This window comes from Bufo gargarizans, chromosome 11 (assembly GCF_014858855.1).
Source record: "Bufo gargarizans isolate SCDJY-AF-19 chromosome 11, ASM1485885v1, whole genome shotgun sequence".
Taxonomy (NCBI): domain Eukaryota; kingdom Metazoa; phylum Chordata; class Amphibia; order Anura; family Bufonidae; genus Bufo; species Bufo gargarizans.
The window spans coordinates 17,262,604-17,283,216 of record NC_058090.1 but is presented as its reverse complement, the minus strand read 5'-3'; the positions used below and the strand labels follow the sequence as shown (position 1 = coordinate 17,283,216).

The following is a 20,613-nucleotide window of genomic DNA, read 5'->3' as shown; positions in this document are numbered from 1 at the left end:
AAAATATATACTTTCGTATGTATAATAAATAGTGCATGGAAATAAAATGATACATTTTTTTGGGAAAAAAAGATGTATGGTACCCCTATTACTGGTGTGTGTACAGGCCATGAGTTAAAGCACTAAATATTTGCATGGCTACACATTTCCTGATGACGTGTATTGCAGTCATCATCGTCACATATTATAGATGGTGTAAGCACTTTTTAGGGAGACTATGATTATGTGTAGTGCTGTCGTCCTAGTCTCATTCAGACCGTGTGATGCGAGTATCTAATTGGTACATCCAGTAAACCTCTCTCTCTTTTGTAGGTTGCTGAACCTATTGACTGGGTTTTCTGGTATATAAATCAACCTCATCAACCTTCCTATGGTCTCTAGATACTTCCAGATATCTCATCACAACTAGTCTAACGTATAGAATTCTTCTTTTTTGTTTTTCGGGTTATTACAAAGTGATGGCAGCACTATTTCCTGGTTTCTATGGAAGTCGGACACTACCTTCGGAAGAAAACCTGGATCAGGTTTAAGAATCACTCTGTCGTCTATGATAGTTAAGTATGGATGTCTGGTAGAGAGGGCTTGAATTTCCCCTACTCTCCTAGCCGATGTAAGTGCTATGAGGAAAGCCGCCTTGAAAGAGAGCATCTTAGGCTACTTTCACACTGGCATTTTGGTTTCAGTTTGCGAGATCCGTTCAGGGCTCTCACAAGCATCCAAAACGGATCAGTTTTGCCCTTAACGCATTCTGAATGGAAAAGGATCCGCTCAGAATGCATCAGTTTGCCTCAGTTCCGTCTCCATTCTGCTTTGGAGGAGCTGCTTGCAGCGTTTTGGTGTCAGTCTGACGAAACTAAGCCAAACGGATCCGTCCTGACACACAATGCAAGTCAATGGGGATGGATTTGGCACAATAGAAAACAGATCCGTCCTCCATTGACTTTCAATGGTGTTCAAGATAGATCCGTTTTGGCCATGTTAAAAATAATACAAACGGATCCGTTCTGAACGGATGCATGCGGTTGTATTATCTGAATACCAAACGCGAGTGTGCAAGTAGCCTACTGACACATCCTCGAACGGCTCAAAAGGACTTTGTTAGACCCTTGAGTACTATGTTTAGATCTCAAGTTAGGATTCTAGGTCTAACAAAAGGTTTTAAGCGGCAAGCGGCCCTGAAAAATCTCTTAATCCACCTGTGCTCAGCTAGATTAGAGTCAAAGAAGGCACTCGGGGCTGAAACCTGCACCTTCAGGGTCAAAGGACGCAAGCCTAAATCTAACCGCCGTTGGAAAAAAATTCTTCTGAATGTTTGGGGTTGAATGATCCATCTCTCCATGTCCCCACCATGAGCAGAACTTCTTCCATGTTTTTTGATAAATCACAGAGGTCACCTTTTTCCTACTAGCTTTCAGAGCGCGATGACCTTCTCTGACAACCCCTGGCTTGCCTCCTATTTTCCAATTCAGGCCGTCAGCCTGGGCATGGGTGTATTACCGGCCCCTGAGTCATTAGGTCTTTTCTGGCAGGGAGTACCCACGGATCCGATGCAGCTACATTTTTTAGGGTCGAGAACCAAACTTGGTTTTAGCCAGAATAGGGTTATTAAAATAAGATTTGGCCTGTTGAAGATAATCTTTTGGATTACTTTCGGGATTATCTGGAATGGGGGAAAGCATAGGCCAGCTTCCAATCCCAAGTGAGGGAGAACGCATCCACTGCCCACGGTTTGTCTCTTGGGTTTAGGGAGCAGAATTTTTTGACTTTTGCGTTAAACCCTGAGGCAAATAGGTCTATGACCAGGAAGCCCCACTTCCCTACTATGAGGCTGAATGGTCACTGAATCCAGAGACATTCTCCCTGGTCTAAGGTTTTCCTGCTCAAAAAATCCGCCACCTGATTTTGAGAGCCTTCTAGATGTACTGCCGATATTCAAGTTAAGTTAAGTTTTCTCCGGCCCAAGAAAATATTTTCACTGTCAGCTTCATTAACAGTTTTGATCTTTACGTGATGACCCTTTATAAGAACCGATGCAGCTATTGTCGTCTCCCATACAACTCTTAATTCCCTGAAGTTGGACGATTGATTTGCTATAACTTCTGGCCAAAGCCCCTGAAAGAGTCTTCCTTCTACATTTAAACCCCATCCTGTTTTGCTGGCGTCTGTCTAGATTTGGACGAACGGAGTCTTCTGCCAGGTGACTCCCTTTACTAGATTGTTTGATTGGGTCCACCATATGAGAGAAGTTTTCATAAGATGTGGAATACGTATTTTCTTGTCTAAGGAAGTCTGTTTCTTGTCCCAGCATCTCAGTAACCATAGCTGGAGAGTCCTGCAGTGAAACTGAGCCCAAGGGACTTGTGTTATGCATGACGTTACTAGGCCTAGAAGGCTCATTGCCTCTCTGATGGAGCATAGATTCCTTTTTTGGAACCTTTGGACCTTTTCTTTTAGATCTGCTGTCTTTTTTTTTCTGGAAGAAAGGAAGATTGTTTTTGAGAATCCAGATGAATTCTTAAAAATGTTATTTTTGTTTGGGGAAGAAGGCAAGATTTTTTAAAATTTACAACCCATACCAAATCCTCTAGTAGGGATAGGACGTATTTTAGGTCTCTTTCTATCTTTTCCCCGGAGTATGGTATTATCATTAGACCTCCTTTTGGGTAGCTCCACCTTCCCGTTTTTCCCTTTCCCCTGTAGGGTCTGTCTCTCCCCCCATAGGGAGAGAAGGAAAAATTTCTTTGAGGTTTCTCTTCAGGAAACCCTTTTTTCTTATCAGTCGCTTTTTCCAGGATTCTGTCTAGAACTGGTCCAAGACATATTCCCTGGAAAAAACGATGGAACAGAGCTTCATTTCTGAAGCATTGTCACCGAACCTTGACTTCATCCATAAGGCCCTTCTAGCTGAGTTAGGTTTACTGCCAGGGAAGCAGCACTTTCTGTCTCAGCCGAGGAGGCATCTGCTAAGAAGGCTGTGGCAGATCTTAGAAGCAGAGAATCTATAATTTCCTCTCTGGGTTTTATTTTTTAGATGGTTTTCTAGCTCATTTAACCACAAGTGCATAGATCTCGCCACCGAAGTTGCCTTAATGTTGGTCTTGATACTGTACATAGCTGCTTCCCGCCCTTAGGCTACTTTCACACTAGCGTTCGGGCGGATCCGTTCTGAACGGATCCGCTCATAATAATGCAGACGGAGGCTCCGTTCAGAACGGATCCGTCTGCATTAAAATGGCAAAAAAAAAGTGTGAAAATAGCCTCGGACGGATCCGTCCAGACTTTCAATGTAAAGTCAATGGGGGACGGATCCGCTTGAAGATTGAGCCACATTGTGGCATCTTCAAACGGATCCGTCCCCATTGACTTACATTGTAAGTCTGGACGGATCCGCACGCCTCCGCACGGCCAGGCGGACACCCGAACGCTGCAAGCAGCGTTCAGCTGTCCGCCTGTCCGTGCGGAGGCGAGCGGAGCGGAGGCTGAACGCCGCCAGACTGATGCAGTCTGAGCGGATCCGCTCCATTCAGACTGCATCAGGGCTGGACGGCTGCGTTCGGGTCCGCTCGTGAGCCCCTTCAAACGGAGCTCACGAGCGGACCAGCGAACGCTAGTGTGAAAGGAGCCTTACGCAGGAGACCATTTGCCTTTCTCTCCATCGGGTCCCACAGCTGGGAAAAAAAATCTTCAAATGGTAGGGAGGTCTTTTTGTTTACCTTCGCTACCTGCACATCAATCTTAGGAATATCGTCAAACAATTTTGACCCGGAGTGATCAAACAGGAGCCGGTTTCTAAATTCTCTCGAAATACCCAGGCGTTTCTCTGGTTCTGACCATTCGTCTAGAATCATCACTTTTATATTCTCATTTAATGGGGAAGACTTTTGATCTTTTAGTTCTTAACCCCCCGAACAGCTCTTCCTGTATTGAGTGTGGCGTCTGGACCTCTTGAATGCCCATTGTGGCCCTTACTGCTTTCAGTAGGTCCGCCATTTCCTCAGAAGAGAAGTAGAATTTTTTTGCATCTTCTACAATCTCCCCTTCAGAAAGGGGGTCGTCGTCCTCCCTCCGCCTTGAAGGCTCGGCTTAGTCCATTTCATCCTCTGATTCGGAGGAGGAAGGAACCGCCATTTTTTGTCTCTTTGGAGGAAGAGGACCCGGACTGGCGTCTTTAGTAAGGTCAGGGAGGATTTAACTTAATCACGAATTAGTGTCCCAAGTTCCTCCATCATTGATGGTTGTTGCTCTCTCAACGTCTGAAATACATTCCTTGTACAATTTTTTTTTTTAAATCAGATAATGTTTTATTATCATTTTTTCTTTTTCATCATCAAATGACAGTCAAATCAAATATCCAATCATCAAAAAGACATCAGGTACAAAGGATAAATGTACAAAATATCACATATGCACATTGTACATAAAATACATCCTAAGACCGTATGACATCGTAGGAATTTACACAATAGATCTAGACTTTTACTTATCCATTTTTCCTCCCTCAACGAACATCCCTGTAAACACCCCCCTCCCCTCCCCAACCTTCCAAGAGCAGGACACTATTGCAATAGGAGCATAACTACCTCCTAATTCTTTTTCTCCTCATCATATCGCCTTGTACAATTTTTTAAAATAATGCTCAGGACGTTTTTCAAACACAAGATGCACTTAACACTCTTTTTGGGTCTTTTTTTGCGCCTCCATAGCACCCTATTGAGAAGAGGGGAACAATCAGCTAATATACCCCTCTGTTTAACATCGTGTATAATCAGGAATATCCTAGCACCAAGTAATCCAAAACAATATAATAAAGCCCAAAAGAGCAACACACAAACCAACAGGCAGCTTTAAATGTGGAACTAGACGTTGTTTGTGCTGCAAGGTTATTACACATAACCGTACCAGCTTCACCTCAAAGAAAAATGGATCCACCTTCGAAATCAAACATTACATGACATGTCAGAGCAGTTATGTAATATAACTAATTGAATGCAAATGTGGGCTTTAATTTGTTGGTCGCACCTCGCAACCTTTGCACTGCCGTGTGAACCAGCACAGATATAACATACAGAGACAATATTTCAAACACAGCGTGTCTAGACGTTGTGCATCCACACCTGAAAAAGGAAACCACCCACTAATAATCACCCCAATTGATTATATACCAGGAAACCCATTCAATAGGTTCAGCAACCTACAAAAAGAGAGGTTTACTGGATGTACCAATTAGATGCTCTCGCACCACACGGTCTGAATGAGATTAGTAAGACCATCCTCTAGGACATGGATGCTCAACCTGCGGTCCTCCAGCTGTTGTAAAACTACAACTCCCATCATGCCCTGCTGTAGGCTGTCTGGGAATGCTGAGAGTTGTAGTTTTGCAACAGCTGGAGGGCCGCAGGTTGAGCATCCCTGCTCTAGGACGACAGCACTACACATTCATAGTCGCCCGAAAAAGTGCTTACACTATCTATAATAATTACGGTATGTGACGATGATGACTGCAATACACACCATCGGGAAATGTGTAGCCATGCAAGTATTTAGTCCCTTTCCCTCATAGCCTGTACACACACCAGTAATAGGGGTACCATACATATTTATTTTTTTCCCAAAAAAACATTTATCATTCTTTTATTTCCATGCACTATTATACATAAGCATATTTTTACATGATTTTTAATAGTAACCTCCTGCCATCCTGAGATACTTTACATCGATCCTACCAACCTCATCAATGGGACCGTTCTTTAACTATGAATTTGAGGTCTTATTTAGAAATATTGGGTACATTCAATTGTTTGATTTTAAATGAGTTTAGGTCAAAGAGCAAATCTATGAGGAACGAACCACTCGCGATGTCACTGTGTAAAGAATGATGTAAAGTGACAGTCCCCATACACAACCCCCTGGTTCTACCTCTATCTCGCTGTTAATGTGATTAGGGGACTCCGTCCGTGTTTCCTCAGCGGTATGGCCTCCCCCTAACACCATAAGCCAATTAGGAACAGTTATGAGGACACGCTCATTTATCCAGATTACACATATCTGGAAGTATCCGCGGACAGTGGCGACCATACGGCTATATTAGACTTGGAGCATACACAGAGGAACTGCTGCCCAGGGCGCCCGACTATCTGCGATATAAATGTAACACGTTGTGTGGAGCAAAACACTAACATAATAAGCCGAATGAGCCTGTAACAAAATATAGTAGCGCTTGTCATTCCCCTGTCATCCACACACAGCAGGCGGTACTGCACCGGCTGTCACTCCAACATGTTCCGGCCCACAATCACCGGGTTGTTTGCGCGCCAAAACATTGTGTTAAAAAAAGAGCAATATTGTAACCATTTCTATTGTATTATTGTCCTGTTGAAGAGGGATGTACGCCCTTGAAACGCGTCGACTTGGAATAAAACAAATCCTTTTTTTTTTACCAATACCTACTTGGTATCAAGTCTCCTGTACACAGCGCCTATAAAAAGGTTCGCACGGATTTCACCATTCCGACGACAGTTCCTGTGGAACGGGCAAGGACCTTGGCAGCAGTACAGGCATCCCACACGCTGGACGGGTAAATACCAGCAATGCAAAGCAAAGTAGTTGCAACTCCCCACAACTCTATATGGTAAGTGCAACTGTGACTATACTGTGATTTAATATAAAACCGTAACACACATGAAGGCACTGCCTCCTGTTCTATTTTTCTTTTAAATTATGATGCTCACCGCAATTTGTGAATTTTCACTTTTCAAAAGTAGAGAAAAAGTGGGTAGGATATCAGGAGGGACAGCATCAGACTTTGAATTTCTAGTGCATGGACTACTGGAAGATGCGCCAAATGTATTAAGAGGCCGGCCTGGCATCCCTTCCAATGCCACTCCCTGGTACTGGTGTGAGGATACGGCACTGATCACATCATGCTTTCTCTACACACCTGGCTTATGAACAGAGGACATAAGCCGAATGTATCCATAGGTCGTCCCCAGTCATCCGATAGAGGTCATTTTGAGAAAGTTATTCTAGGCAATGTCGGGTTGGTAGGGATTAAAGACACTGGATGACCCGTGACATGTGCACTTGGCAGCTGAAGGAGTCAGTGATGGTCCAAAGTTCATATGTGTCCGCATGTTTTAATGTATGCAAATTAGTCTCTAGAAGCGTTTCCGTTACTCTGCTCTGCCAAACCCCCTCTACTTCGATTGCTAGGGCCAGGCAGTGTAAATGTAATCACACCTGGCCCTGTCAAAAAGCAGGGGTGCGGCAGTTGCAGAGAGAGTAGAGCCTCTAGGTGTAACGGCAACGCCCCATTGCTCTTAGAGGCTCATTTAAATACATTAAAACATAATTTTTTCTCAGTAATGCGGGCACATATGAACATGGGACCAACACAGATGCCTTCAGCTTCCAAGCGCACATGTAACAGGTCGGCCAGTGTCATAGGGACAAATCTGCTGATGGATGCCCTTTTTTTTGTAAAATCTTTATTTTCAGAATATTGAGCAAATATATCCAATCACATACATGACAGTTGCAGGTAGAATAACAATCAACATCAGTAAGTACCAAAGTCTGCGGAAAGCATATTATCATCATAACATCAGTCATATAACTGTCTGAAGACACGAGAATCGGCTACTAGAAAGAAAACATACAAAGTATGACATCTGTAGTGCAACCAATAATGACAAATTAGATTAGATTATGAGTCAAAGCACACTACATGCCTCGTACCTAACCAGATGTATAACCCTTATACCAATCGGACCATTTCCCCCATGTCAGAAGAAACTTATCATGCGACATGGTTTCCCAGCTAGTCAATTCTTCTAGAAGATAGATCTCCCTAACTTTATTGACCCATTCTCTCAAGCTGGGTATGTCCTTAGAGAGCCAATATTTTGGGATAAGTAATTTTGCTGCCGCAATAAGTTGTGCAGGCAGAGAATTACTAGCTAACCTGTAATTTCTATCAGGTAAATTCAGGAGTGCTACCAAGGGTGTGATGGGAGAGTCAATTTTACATATCTTCTTGACTACCTTTGAAATAAGGTCCCAAAATTCCATGATTTTCGGACATGACCACCATACATGATACATTGTACCCTTAGCCTCACCGCACCTCCAGCAATCTGCTGTTATTGATGGATCCATGGCATGCAGCTTATCAGGAGTTTTATACCATCCTGTGACTATTTTGAAGGAATTTTCTTGAATTTTAATACACCGTGAGTATCCATGTGAATGGGCAAGAACCCTTCCCATGGTATCTCCGTCCATACTGTGACCCAACTCCTTCTCCCACCTTTCAATATGCGGCGGCTTCTTCTCGGAATCCATTTCCAGCATTTTATTATAGAGTCGAGAGACTGTACCTTTGATACACGTTGCCTGATTCCAGATTGTGTCATACCAAGTGGGGGAATAATCACCTTTGGTGTTCTCTAAGTATTGGGTGCATATCATACTGAATTGTGAGTAATGGGTCACCGCCCATGGGATATGTGGGAACCTGGTCCTTATAGTACATATATCTGGTATTGTTCTATCACTCAAGACGTCCCCAATAGCAACTTCACCCAACGCCTCCCACAACCCCATATCATCTTGAAAATCGCTTTGCATTAAATAGGGGATATATTTAATAGGAATAAACGGCGACAGACGTTTGGGGGAGTGTAAACGTTTTGACCATTTTGACCAGTTGTTCACTACTCCTCTCAAGGAGACAGGGACTGTGTCCTTTCGGCAGGGTTGATTATTGCTATCCCACAATGTAGCTAAAACTCCAGGTCCCAACAATTTCCTAGCAATCTGGCATCCTAGTTTTACTACTCCGGGGTTTATTATCTCTGTATGCAATCTCAGCTGCACTGCTCCATAGTACCCGTTAATGTCCGGTAGTCCAAAGCCACCTTTACATTTAGGTAAGGTCAGTCTCCTATACGCCAGTCTAGGTTTTGCGTTGTTCCAAACAAAGGTGGAGAAAGTCCTCCGTATTTGAGTCAGGTATTGTTGGGGCAAGGCTACAGGCAAAGTCTACATTAAATACAGAAGTTTAGGTAGGATATATGTTTTCAGCACATTCTTCCTTCCTAGCAAAGTCAAAAAGGGGATTTTCAACTCTTTCAGCTGGGTTTTGATATCTTCTAACAGTTTAGGATAATTCAATGAGAACAATTGGGCAGGATTCTTGGTTATGCGAACTCCCAGATACCCTATACTATCTTGTTCCCATTGGAAGGGGAAATTTGCTTTTTGGTAGGCTATGGTAGCTGGAGGTGTGTTAGTTCCCATTGCCACACATTTCGATAAGTTAATCCTAAAATCGGACACAGCCCCAAACGCATCCAACTGTCTCAGAAGCGCAGGGAATGCTTCCAAAGGGTTAGTCAGTAAAAGAAGCATATCATCAGCAAACGCAGCCACTTTATGTACTTGAGGGCCTACGCTAAGTCCCTTAATGTCTTTGTCTTGTCTGATGGCTTGTAGGAAGGTTTCTAGGCACAAAATGAATAGGGTGGGGGACAGTGGGCAGCCTTGACGAGTCCCGTTCTTAATCTCAAAGCAAGGTGTGAGATTGCCATTGATGCGTATCTTCGCTGTGGGTGAGGTGTACAGAGACAGCACAGCGGTAACGAATTGTGCGGGGAAACCAAACTTGTATAGAGTGGCTTTCATATACTGCCAATCCACTCTATCGAATGCCTTTTCGGCATCTGTGCTTAGAAGGGTGAGCCCTTTACCCTGTGATAAAGCATACTGTTGAGCTTGTATCACCCGAAATGTGCTGTCTCTACACTCCCTGCCCCACACAAAGCCAGATTGATCCGGGGAAATCAAACCCTTGAGTAAGGACGCGACTCTTTGAGCCAAAATTTTTGCCCAAAGCTTAGCGTCCGCGTTAAGCAGCGAGATTGGCCTATAACTAGCCGGTAAGGTCGGGTCTTTGCCAGGTTTGGGCAGTACCGTAATATGAGCCTCTAAAGACTGTTTAGGTAAAGGAACTCCTTGAAGCAGGGAATTAAACAAGGAGACCAGCTGGGGGCCTAATATGGGAAGGAACTTCTTATAGTAGGCTATAGTTAGCCCATCTGGGCCCGGACTTTTGCCCTTAGGAATAGATTTTAGGACTTTACCTATTTCATCTATCGTGATAGGGGACACTAATGAATCTTTTTCCCCCTCTGATAACCGAGGTAGGGTGAGCTTTCCTAAGTAAGTGATGGATGCCCTTTAACATGTACAGGAAAGGGTAGCCTGCAGTATGCATTTTTTCGAACATTGTGGCCTTTGGGTTATGAATGTTGAGTTTAGTAAACGGTGTTGTATTAATGGCAGCAATAAACACTCCCCCCAGCCTTGATCATACACAAAATGGCAATAGATATCCCTTGTGTCACTATCCATAGGTTGATAACAGCAGTCTTATCTTATGTGCTGGGGACTGCTGGCTTTTAACCTGGAGATAAGTATTTATCAGGCAGCTGTGGCTTCTCTTAACTCATTCCCACTGAAACCACATTTATCTGACTGAGCAGAACAGACGTGTGATTACCTTGACGCTTCTTTTTCTTCTTCTTCACCTTTATGGCCTTCACCACCAGTTCCTGGTCGAAGTCCTCATTGCTGATGATGCTGAACCTCTGCGAGGAGGAGCGCCGCTCCCGGACTCCGCTGTCAGACGAGTTCTGATCAGCATCGTTCACGCTGTACCCGCTGTCTGTAGAGATGCGGCCCTGTGCTGGAAGCACCACTGGGAGGGAACCACTTCTGACTCTGGGCTCCAGTGCTTGCTCTTCATCGCCTTCCTCCAGTTCCAGGGGACACAGCTGGATCCGCTCAGTTCTCAGGGACTGACCAGGGGGGGCCTGCTTTTCTTCAATATTTGATATGGAGCCATTCTGGGCCTTTTTTTCCAGTGAGGTATGTTTCGCTGGAATCCGAAAAGGGCTATGTAGCACGGCTGTTACAAAGAGATGCAAATCACAAATTACGCGATTAAAAGGTTATGAGAAAAACAATAGATTCGTAAGACCCCCCCAGTGACCTCGGAGCGCCTCCCGAAAACGCATGGAGCAGCAGGTTGGGAAAGCAAACTGCAGCTCCAGTCATCTCTATGGGAGTCCCAGAAATAGCCAAGCGCTGTGGGAGATGAATGGAGCCATAGTGTGTGTTCATAAATTGCCACTCTTCATTTTGGGGGGCTCCGAGGAGTATGAGGACCCCAGATCTCGTGTTTGGTAGGATTCCTAGTGGCAGAAACCCCACCCATCCTAATAGTTATCCAGTATCCTGCGAATAGAAAACCCCCCTTTAATAGCAAATTGATAGGCACAGCTTAAAGGGATTTTACTATGACAGATTTATTCCCTATTCACAGGACAGCGAATAAGTGCCTGATGTGTGGAGGATGCACTGCTAGAATACGGACCAATCACAAGTAAAAGGCGTCCCCCCCCCCCCTCCCCATGTGAATGGAGTGATGGTCACTTATGGGCATTACAGATTCATTCATCTCTATGGGACTGTCCACAGAAGGCAGAGTACAGTGGTCTGCGATCTCCGGAAGTGCCATAGAACTAAAAGGAGCAGCAATGTGCTTAACAGCTGCTCCATTCAAACAGGGTGACATGGGGCCCCCCATTCTTATGATCGGCTGGGGCCCCTGTGGTTGGACCTCTGCCGATCCAACACTTACAGAAGTGTTTGTTGTGGGACAACCCCTTTAAATGGGTATTGCCATAATAAAAAGTTTAACCTATCTTTAAGTGACTGATCTGTGGGGGCTGGATCCCAACAACTGATAATGGAGATCCCACTGTCTGAATGGAGCGGAGGAAGAGCATGCGCGCTGTCCCTCCATTCAAACTCTATGGGACGGGTAGAGATAGCCAAGCGGTTTAATTATTATTATTATTTATTTTTTATTATGCCAAGGCCATCATTCAGACTACCACTGACACTTCTATTTCTTTTCACAATAACGGAACCTACTTGGCATCTATGAGATGCCCTCTCGGTGCCAGTCTTAAGAATTGGGGGGTGTTAAACCACCGCTGGATGCAACTTCGCTCTTCTGTGTATCAGGCAAATCCTCAGTGGCAGGAACTGTCAACTGCATAAAAGGATTTTCTAGCCACAGAAGGAAAACATTTTAGGTTTCCAATCCCTAACAGCAAGCAGAGTTCTTGAAACAGTCTCATTAGAAATCTGCACCTCCCTTAATAATGTGCAGGAGGACATAGTGTGCTCACCAGATATGGCTCCTTCAGGCATGTCCGAGATTCTAATGATTTCCCGATCACCTTTCAGGAAAAATATTTCATTGTTGATACAGGAGACGGATACGATATCCCCGGCACTTTCAAGACCTCCAACCACAGCCTGGAAAAAACACATGGAGACAACTTTATTAGGCTTTCTGTGGGCATATAAGAGGAATACACTGGGTGCTCATGCACTTGCTCTGGTTTACAGAGGGAGGTTCCCAAGAATGAGATCCAGTCTATTGAAGTCTATTGAAGGGCTAGGATATTATCCGTAATTAAAGCAACTTTCCATAGGAGGACAAAAATTTGCTTATATAGTGGGTAATATATTTGGATATGAATAAAATATTACAACGCTCACTAAATCCCTTGTATATTTAGGTTATACATGTTAAAAGGGGTTGCCCCATCTTGACCAAGATATGAATAACCACAGTAAGCACTGACAATGAAAGGCCAAGGTGGGAATTCCCCTTTAAGAAGATATTCCAGCCAATAACGTGATGGTCATATCGTTAGGATAGGCCATCGTATTATAACCAGTGGGGAAGGGGGGGGTGCAAAATCTCTGCCAACCCAGAGAATGAGCTGCAGCGCTAATTTAGCGGTTTGGCCACGTCACTGTATTTCCCTTGCCCCGGACCAACCGGCTGTGCAGAGAAATGAAGCGCGGCCCCGCTCACCGCTGTGACCCCTTCAGGCGCAGCATTGTTGGGGGGCCCAGAGGTCAGTCAGTGATGATAAAGTAATGGCATGTCCTAGCGATATGCCACCACTTTATGAAATAGGAATACCCCTGTAAGCCTCTACCAGTCCAAATTCTGACCTGATTGATGGTGTCTATGACATAGATGCTGTACTCGTCCCAGCTCAGAACCCATCCGTCGTGCAGAAAGCAGGTGACCAGGCCCAGGTGCTTCTCGGACAACGTATATTTTCCTTGGTTTATTGTTTCCAGTCGGGGATACAGCTCAAAAGACTCCAATCCACGAGCCAAAACATCCTTTAAAATGAAGGTTGACTGAACAGATCCGTAGGCGTCCGCCTTCCAGAGGCGCAGTCCAGGCCGAGAGGCGAACAATGTAAGGTCACTTTGCTTGCAGAGGCTGGGGATGAAGCATGCTCCATACTTCCCATTGCTGAAAGATCAAGAGGATGTTACTGGAGATGGGAAAAGAGCTAGAGGCCGTATATCATCCTGTTTCCAGGCTAGACGTCCAACGTAGAACTGGCTTAGTTGCCCATAGTAAATATTCAGATTCCACCTTTCATTTTTCACAGCTCCTTTGGAAAATAAAAGGTGGAATCTGATTGGTTGCTATGGGCAGGAAAGCCAGTTTTACTTTACACCAGTTTGATAAATACCCCGCTGGGACCTGCACCTATATCAAGAACGGACCCTGCATGCGCAGCCACCCTCCATTCATTTTCTATGGAGCTGCCGAAAATAGTCTAGTCCTCCAGCCACAACTTACGGGGCTCCGTTCCCAATATAGGTGCGGGTCCCAGTGGCACCCGCACCTATAATACAATGGGGGCATTTGCTAGCGATATGTCCCCATTGTCTCAGATGAGAGAACCCCTTTAACAGCCAAGGCAAGTGACTGGCTGCCGCAGTGCATGTGAGGAGGACAGGACATCACAATTACAGTGCAGAGGGGCCCAGAAGCGTTGACAGGACCATCACTGGAACGTAGCTTCTCGGAAGAGAGTGTCTTTCTTTACTTCTAATCGCCTGCCCTATTGATCTGCGTAATTTGTGTTGAAAGGTTAGCGAGCACTTCACGTACTATCAAGTCAGCATGTAATGTAAAAATGGCTTACGATTTTCTAGGCCGATTTCCAACTTGCTGGACAGACTTTTCTTCCGTGTAGAAGAGCAGACATCTCTGAGTGGTCGATACCAGCAGGATCTTGTGACTGTAATCCAGCTGGACTATAGGGGACAATTCCTCCAGGATGAGGCAGGAGTTACACGTACCCTAATTGAAGACAAATGTACATGAATGATCCGGAAGCATGTCCAGATTGAGGAGGGGGGGGGTCCTTTGGATGACTGACACTCACTTTATCAAAATCCAAATTAGACTGGATAATTTTTCCTCTTTCGTCACCAGAAAATAATTTCATCCCATTGGGGCTCCAGGCCAGGGTGGTGATACTGCTCTTGTGAGTGCCGAGCACATCGAACCTCCGTAACTGCGACAAGAAGGAAATAAAGACATTTATTGTACTCACCCCTGTATGACAGGTATGTGTATTCCTCCCATTGCCCATGGGTATATTCATATCATTATGCTTGGATTTACATGGGTCTGACAGATGGGGCAAAACACGTGATTCATGCGAGTTACATGTAAAATTGCAGTCATTAGGACGATCCGACGTGGGGAGATTGTGAGGCAAGTCAGATAACCATCAGCTCCGCACTTGTAATCCCGGCCATAGCTGCGCGTACAGACCTGTTTGTTGCGTCCGGGAAGAGGAGACACAAGTTGGAAAATGGCTACCCTGCCAGAAACGGTGCCCACTGCCACCAGGTCATCAAAGCAACTCAGGAGCTTGGTGACGGATATAGACTCTGTCTTCCCCTAGAGTAAGAGAGAGCAAAACCGTACAGTAAAGATATACTACAGGGTGGACAAAGGCAGACGACCATGACGAATAGCTAAAAGGAATGGAAATCCAGGAGTTAGCATTTCTACCTGATTAGAGGAGTGCCGGGCATATACAAAAGGGGAGGAAATTGCATTTTTAGGGTGCATTTACACGACTATTTTGCTGTCCGCAAAAAACGGATGACGTCCATGTTGCTTTTTTTTTTTTTTTGCAGACTCATTGTAACAATGCCCATCCTTGTCTGCAAATGGACGAGAATAGGACATGTTCTATATCTCTGGCGGGGCTGAGGAACGACATACGGATGCGGAGACTACACAATGTGCGGTCCGCTTTTTTGGGCGAAATGTGGATCAGATGCGGAGCAAAAATATGGTTGGGTGAATGAAGCCTTATATTTTTGTATGCATGCTTAGTGCCTGGGTGACCAAAGGTTGCAACGTCCTGTCCCTAGTTATAGAAGGAACAGCAGCTCCTGGGGACACTGTGCAGACTAATAAAACGCATGCATCATGCATTATATTGGGGTGTAGCAATGGACACGCAGGCTATTCCAGGGCCCCACAGGATTCATTCTCGCTGAATGTTTGCAGTTATAGATGATGGTGGTGGAAAATAACTCATTATCTGCAGAGACTGTTCTATTGGTAAGTGGAGGCTCCTAATCTTGTATGGATGAAAGCTCCACTGAACGTGGCTAATGGTAAGATCTAAGTGCTTCGTTTTAATAATGAAGGGAGCTAACGAGGTCTCAGAGAGCCAAGATATCACACGGCACGTTTCCAAGTAGAGGTTTTATAACGAGTACTAAAATGCATTACTGTGCGGGAGCATTCATCACGGTGCCAATATGTCCTCAGTTACCCATTCCCAAATTCTAACTACCATCATCCATCTGACGCTAGTGCACAGGAGCTTGGGAAGTGGGTGGACCCCCCCACGACATAGTCCCTCTTGAACCTTGGCATTTGCCACCTGAGGCAAACCGAGATAGACTGGCAACCCCGGGGGAAAGGGTACGTGGTGGATGGCAGAGGCAAACTAAAGGGTACAGAGAGACAGCACCCCTTGTTTCAAGGGGCTATTCGTGGGGCTGGAGAGGGAGATAAGCAAGCGGGAAGCTCCCTTTCCCTCCCCTGTGCCCAGAGTCAGCAGAAGTGACTGCAGCATTTCAGCACCTATTCTTATAGTGTGTAAGCACAACCACGGCTGCTGGATTGCAGGGTGGTTGTAACCATGGAAACGAGCAGTGTCTAATGTAAAGGAAAAATTAATCAAATCAGCAAAGGAGGCAATATAGACAATCACAATACATTAGTAAGTGCCTTGTATTAACTTTCTCAACATGACAAATGCCACCTGCTGAAGTGACACAACCCCTTTAAGCTTTTCCTACTAGAGATCCGCTACGTTTCTTGACAAACATAAGCAGCAATCATAGACCGGACCGCCGCCGCGGTTCAGGTTTAACATTCTCTCCAGACGTGCGCTACCTACTTCTAAGTTATACTTCTTCATCTGATTGGTGTGCCGGCAGTACAGATACAACATCCCGATGCTGCTGCCGATCGCAATGTAGTCGCCATTGACGTCGATAGCTGTGAGATAGACGATGAGGGATCGGAAACCTTTTTGTATTTTAGCCGGGATGGCTTTGAGGATGGAGTACAAGGGGCAGAACTCCTTAAAAGTTACAGTTCCCGGAAGGGCGTCCATGGCTTTCTGTCTCATGTGTGGACGCGTACAGGTAAATCAATCCATCGTCACTGTAAGGAGGAACCTGGAAACCAAAAGAAAAAGGACAGGTTAAGAATCTGCTACCTTAACCCTGGGTTCACACCTGAGCGTTTTACAGCGCGTTCAAACGCGCTGTAAAACGCTCAAGACATGAAATCCAATGCTTCCCTATGGGAATGGTTCACACCTGGGCGTTTTACAGCGCGTACGAACGCGCTGTAAAACGCCCGACGCTCAAACAAGTACTTGAGCTTCTTTGGGGCGTTTTGACGCGCGTTTGTGGCCATAGGACACTGCAGTCAATGACACAAACGCGCGTTTACTATTACAAAAAACGCGCATAAGAACGCGCGACAAAAACGCGCGTAAAACGCGAGTTTGAGAAACGCTCAGGTGTGAACCCAGGGTAAAGGGAGTCTGTCATCAGCATTTCACGTTTGTAACCCTTCCCATAGCTGTCTAGCATGCTTACAGTTAATAAAAACATTACCTTTATGATCAATCCTGGACTTATAAAAAAACAGTCAAAAAACATCTTTGCAGCATATGCAAATGAGGGCTCACAAGTGCCCAGGGGCGGCGTTACCCTCGTAGGTGCCCTGCTAGCTCAGCCTTTTCTTCGCGCAAAGCCGGCGCATGCGCATTAATTACTGTGATGCCGTACGAGGAATGGGCATCGCAGTGCGCATGCGCCGGCCGACGGACTGAGTGCACAGGCGCGGGATCTCGGCGAAACAACAAGTTAGTAGATAGGCGGTCAGAGGGGAAGGAAGGGGCGGGGGGGGAAGCCCCCACTGAATGGAGAGCTGGACGCTCATGGTCAGCTCTCTCTTCAGTCACTTCTATGGAATTTCCAAAACTAGCCAAGCATAGCATAAAAGGTCCAGATGGGGGCACACCTTTAAACACAGGGGATTTTATTTTGCACTTTCAGATCCTCTTTTTAATATCTTCGCCCTCGCACCTCTCTATTTGCAGAATGTCACAGGGTATAAAATCCCCAAAGCATTTTTTATTTTCCTATTGGGGATTTTTTTATTTTTGCCTTTATCAAATCAGAAACTGCACTAAACATTTAGTCTCCGATTTATCAAGAACGGGGTGTTCTTGCCCCCCCCCCTCCCTTTTCGGAAACCTGGTGAGGGTGAAGTAAAAAAAAATAAAAAAGGCAGTTGTGAAAAAAATAAAAAATAAATTATAAATTTGCACAAGCATCTAAAAAAAAAAAAAGTCACAAAACCAGGTTAAAACAGCAGAAAACAGGTGTAGGGGTTTGATAAATTTCCTCTTAAAGGGGTATTCTGGTTATAGAAAGTTATCCCCTATCCACAGGGGGATAAACTATCAGATCGGTGGGAGTCCTACTGCTGGGACCCCCATTGATCACAAAAATGGGAGCCCTGTACCCCGTGGGGCCCCCTGAAATGCACGGAAATGCGCTATGGGAGCACCGGAGATACCCGAGCTGTAAATAGGGGGTAACATTCTAAAACCGGAACACCCCTTTAAGGCCCTTTTATATGACCCGGAATCAATTGCCCGCTCGTCAGTGGAGCAGAAAGGGTAAATTACTCTTACCGGTAATTGGATTTTCCAATAGCCTCCACAACGGCATTCACAGGAGGGTGTCCCCGCCTCCAGGACAGGAAACAACGAGGAAGCACAGGATTTAAGGAGCCTCCTCCCCTTACCTTACCAGTCAATAAGAGAGGACACAGAAGTGATGCATAACAAATTATATATTATAGTAAACAAATTACATCATTCATTTACATTTAAAGCTTGGGAGGGAACCCAATGCCGTTGTGGAGGCTATTGGAAAATCCAATTACCGGTAAGAGTAATTTACCCTTTTCCCCGGCGCCTCCACAACGGCATTCACAGGAGGATTAACAGAGTAATCAATATTAGGGGGGGGCCACACTAGATAGGACCTCTCGAGCAAAGGACAAGTCCTGATCCCTTACTACATCTAGCTTATAGTGCCGAAAAAAAGTCATAGGGTTGGCCCATGTGGCGGCCCTGCAGATCTGTTCCAGAGGGACTGCCTTCGTTTCTGCCCAGGATGAGGCTACTGCCCTTGTAGAATGAGCTTTTAGTACCTCCGGCGGCTGACAGTTCTTGGTAACATAGGCAGAGGATATTATGTTCCTAATCCACCTAGCTATGGTTGACTTGCTAGCCGCTTGCCCCTTATTAGGGCCCTGGAATTGTAAAAAGAGATGGTCCGATTTTCTAAGCGGTTTAGTGGCCTGAAGGTAAGAAAGGACTGATCTCCTGACGTCCAGATTATGGAGAGTATCTTCCGAATCATTAGAAGGAGACTGGAAAAAAGAGGGTAGGGAGACTTCCTGCTCACGATGAAATCTGGATACCACCTTTGGGAGAAAGGCTGGACAGTGCCTGAGGATTATACGATCATCCAGAATTGTAAGATAGGGAGGCTTGCAAGAGAAAGCTTGAATTTCCCCCACTCTTCTGGCAGAGGTTATGGCAACTAAAAAAACCGTCTTCATGGTGAGGAGCCTTAGAGGGATCTCATCAATTGGCTCAAACGGAGGAGTAGTGAGAGCAGAAAGAACCAGGCCCAAATCCCAGGGAGGAACCACTGGACGAGGGAGGATCGAAGTTCTTCCTGCCCCCCTCAAAAACCGTTTGATCAGAGGGGAATCTGCTAGTTTTACGTCCAGGAAGGCGCTGAGCGCGGAAATCTGAACCTTCAGAGTTGATGGACGGAGGCCTTTTTCTAGCCCCGCTTGCAGGAACTGGAGGACCTGAGGAACATCAGGAGAATCTACACTTCCCAAGAAGGACAAAAAAGCATTCCAGGTTCTCAGGTAGATCCGGGAAGTTACCGGTTTCCGGCTTTTGAGCATCGTGGAGATGACTGCGTCCGACAGACCCTTCTGTTTTAGCAGGAGGCGTTCAGATTCCAGGCCGTCAAACTGAGTTGATTTACACTGGGGTGATTTATTGGTCCCTGGTGGAGTAGGTCCGGGATTGATGGCAGTGTCCAATAAACACCGGCTGACAGTCTGAGCAGGAGTGGAAACCAAGCCCTACTTGGCCAGAAGGGGGCCACCATAATTACGTGGACCCCTTCTTCCTGAGCCTTTACCAGGACCCTTGAAATGAGGCTGAATGGAGGGAAGGCATAAAGGAGCTGTCTTGGCCACGGCCTGGAGAGGGCGTCTAGCCATACCGGGTGATCCATTTGCGAGAGGGAACAGAACTTTCTGACCTGCTTGTTGCTTTTGGTGGCGAACAGATCTAACACTGGGGTCCCCCACATTCGGCAGATCTGGCTGAAGACGCGGTGATTTAAAGACCATTCGGCCTCCCTTAAGAGGTGTCGACTGAGATAATCGGCCACCACATTTTTTTCCCCCTTGATATGCACCGCCGAAAGGGACAGAAGGTTTCTTTCTGCCCAACAAAAAATGCCCTTTGACACTTCCGCCAGTGAGCGACTTCTGGTTCCCCCCTGTTTGTTTATGTACGCCACGACTGTAGTGTTGTCTGTTAATATTCTTACGTGTCTTGGAGAGGGAATTTTGTAAAGGGAAAGGAGAACTCTGTGGACAGCTGACAGCTCTCTTAGATTTGAGGAGGCGTCCTGCATGTCTCTTCCCCAGGATCCTTGAACTACCGCTCCTGAAGAGTGACCTCCCCACCCTGAGTTGCTGGCGTCTGTTGTAATGACCATGACATCTCTTGGGCGCCAGTGAACTCCTATGCTCAGGTTCCCTTTTACTCTCCACCAGGTTAGTGACTGTTTTACCTGTCTGGGAACGTGAACCTTTCTGTCTAGAGACGAGTTCTTTCCGTCCCATGAAGATAGGAGAAAGGTCTGAAGGACTCTTGTGTGACTCTGGGCCCACCTTACTGACGAGATTGCGGCTGTTAGCAGTCCCAGTACCGCCATGATGTCTCTTATCGAGGACCGATCTTTGCTGGAAAAAAGAGACACAGTCTGGATTAAGTG

The 20,613-nt window shown here is 45.7% G+C and overlaps 1 protein-coding gene across 2 annotated transcripts in view; it reads right to left on the bottom strand.

The window, feature by feature from the left end:
- The window catches only part of TECPR2 (tectonin beta-propeller repeat containing 2), a 60,999-nt gene that overhangs the window by 31,328 nt on the left and 9,058 nt on the right, over positions 1-20,613 (bottom strand). For both annotated transcript variants that reach the window (XM_044271569.1, XM_044271570.1), the window contains exons 2-8: positions 16,389-16,671; positions 14,735-14,863; positions 14,340-14,471; positions 14,097-14,254; positions 13,099-13,411; positions 12,258-12,387; positions 10,559-10,966 (exon numbers count right to left, since the gene is read on the bottom strand). In XM_044271569.1, coding sequence (XP_044127504.1) covers positions 10,559-10,966; positions 12,258-12,387; positions 13,099-13,411; positions 14,097-14,254; positions 14,340-14,471; positions 14,735-14,863; positions 16,389-16,622 — 1,504 coding nt within the window. In that variant the 5' untranslated portion in view covers positions 16,623-16,671. The remainder of the gene's footprint in view (positions 1-10,558; positions 10,967-12,257; positions 12,388-13,098; positions 13,412-14,096; positions 14,255-14,339; positions 14,472-14,734; positions 14,864-16,388; positions 16,672-20,613) is intronic.